The following is a 1816-nucleotide window of genomic DNA, read 5'->3' on the forward strand; positions in this document are numbered from 1 at the left end:
TTCCAATAGAAGCCATATTACTGTTTAATGGTTTACATAGATGATCCAGCCACAGAAATGTATAGAATAAAATTCTGCATTGACTTGTCACATAAAGATACTGCTACAAACACAACAAAGAATTTATGAAACCTTTTGATGTAATTATTGGAATGCATGAAACACGTTAATAAAATTTGTCTCGATAGCCTCTTCCTCTACCTCGAGAAATGCCCCTACCCCTTCCTCCTCGGCCTCCTAATGGTGCTGTAAAATAAATATTAGAAAAGTAGTAATGTAATAATGAACATAAAAGTATACACAATATAAAGTTATACAAGTAAGAGAGGAGCAGAAAAATGTGCAAGAGATTTTTTGTCTAACAGAGACAAATTCAGTAGAAAACCCATGGTACTCATGAAGTGACAACAGGAATAAAACTAAGTACTTTCTGAGCTAGGTTTTTAAATAAACAACAAAGAAAGAAAAATATACAAACTATGTTCAATTAATGCAAAATTAGTTTAAATCTGAACATAAAGTACATTGATTAAATAAAAAAAAAGCATGTAATTGCTCTGGAAAACTTTCAACCACATTCCTGCAAAAAAAATTTAATTTGTAGGTAAATGCTTTCTCCGTAGTGTACTGACGGTGAAGGTTTACGTCAGTACACCACTGTAGTCAACTTAATATCAGTAACTTGTGATCAACGCATCAACTCAGTGAAAATGCTGGATGTGTGTTCAAAGCATGCATTGTTTAATGACATCAATGAAGGATACATTATGTCAACAGAGGAAAAACCCCATCCCTAAGTCAAATAAAAGATAGATTGGAAGTTTCCAACACTAATGGATGGTGAAGTATCGGCTCTGTCCAGCTTATGTAAGAGATGGAAAAATATATTGTACAGTATGCCAAAATAATGTGAAGTGCTAAATCATGTATTTGAAGGTTGTAAATGTTCATGTAATGAACATCTCATCAGTTTAATACATCAAGCAAGAGCTTGTTAAAGCTTTTAAATGTGTTTACTGATCATTTAAACCTAAAATATCACACAACTATTATTAAAATTGCTTAGGATAATAGGCTTTCTGATAAGTGAGAAACTAGAAATTTTCAAACCCAACAATTAAACAAGTATCAATATTTATATCAAAGTGGTTCAGATTAATGGTAAAGTTTTAGTAGGCAAGGTCTTTAACAAGTTGTTAGAGGTTTCATTCAAAAAGCTCTCCTGTTTAATGAAGTAACCAACTGCACTTCATATGGTTATGTGTGGTCAATATTTAGAGGAGAATAATTAATATCAAGGACATCTTTTAATGCTCCAAGACATCATTGAATGCCAAAATATTAACAAAGGAGATTGTTAACTTTTGTGAGGACAAAAACAGAGCAACAGTCAGTTTCTTTCCTCCTTGAAAATGATGGAGCAAGTGAAATGTTGGAATGATGAAGTGGTAAGAATTAAAGAATATATAAACAAGTTTTAACAGGAATCTTCTGTGCTTACACATCGATTTAGTCTTGCAACTAGCTAGGCTAAAAATTAAAACTCATGCATCAAGCAATTCAAAAACATTTTAAGGCAACTTTGAGTTTGAGTATAGAGCTGTAGGTGCTACAAAGCAGTGAAAAAATATCTTGGACGAAGACACAATGGAGCTTATTCATATTGTTATGTCTCCGCTCGTTAGTTGATCTTCTGTAACCTCGTTCCCATGAAACTTTAGCGACACAAGTCCTTTCTTAATAAAACTGGTTTATTCTTTCTGAATATAACTTTACCGATACACTTATTTTCAACAGTCGCTCTATAACAAACGCT

General features: G+C 32.6%; 1 protein-coding gene across 1 annotated transcript in view; it reads right to left on the reverse strand.

Moving 5' to 3' along the window:
* LOC106463095 (apoptosis inhibitor 5-like) overlaps positions 1 to 1816 on the reverse strand; it is a 30570-nt gene continuing 28754 nt past the window's right edge. The window contains exon 13 of the mRNA XM_013923064.2: positions 1 to 246. Coding sequence (XP_013778518.1) covers positions 167 to 246 — 80 coding nt within the window. The 3' untranslated portion in view covers positions 1 to 166. The remainder of the gene's footprint in view (positions 247 to 1816) is intronic.

This window comes from Limulus polyphemus, unplaced genomic scaffold (genome assembly GCF_000517525.1).
Source record: "Limulus polyphemus unplaced genomic scaffold, Limulus_polyphemus-2.1.2 Scaffold1323, whole genome shotgun sequence".
Taxonomy (NCBI): Eukaryota; Metazoa; Arthropoda; class Merostomata; order Xiphosura; family Limulidae; genus Limulus; species Limulus polyphemus.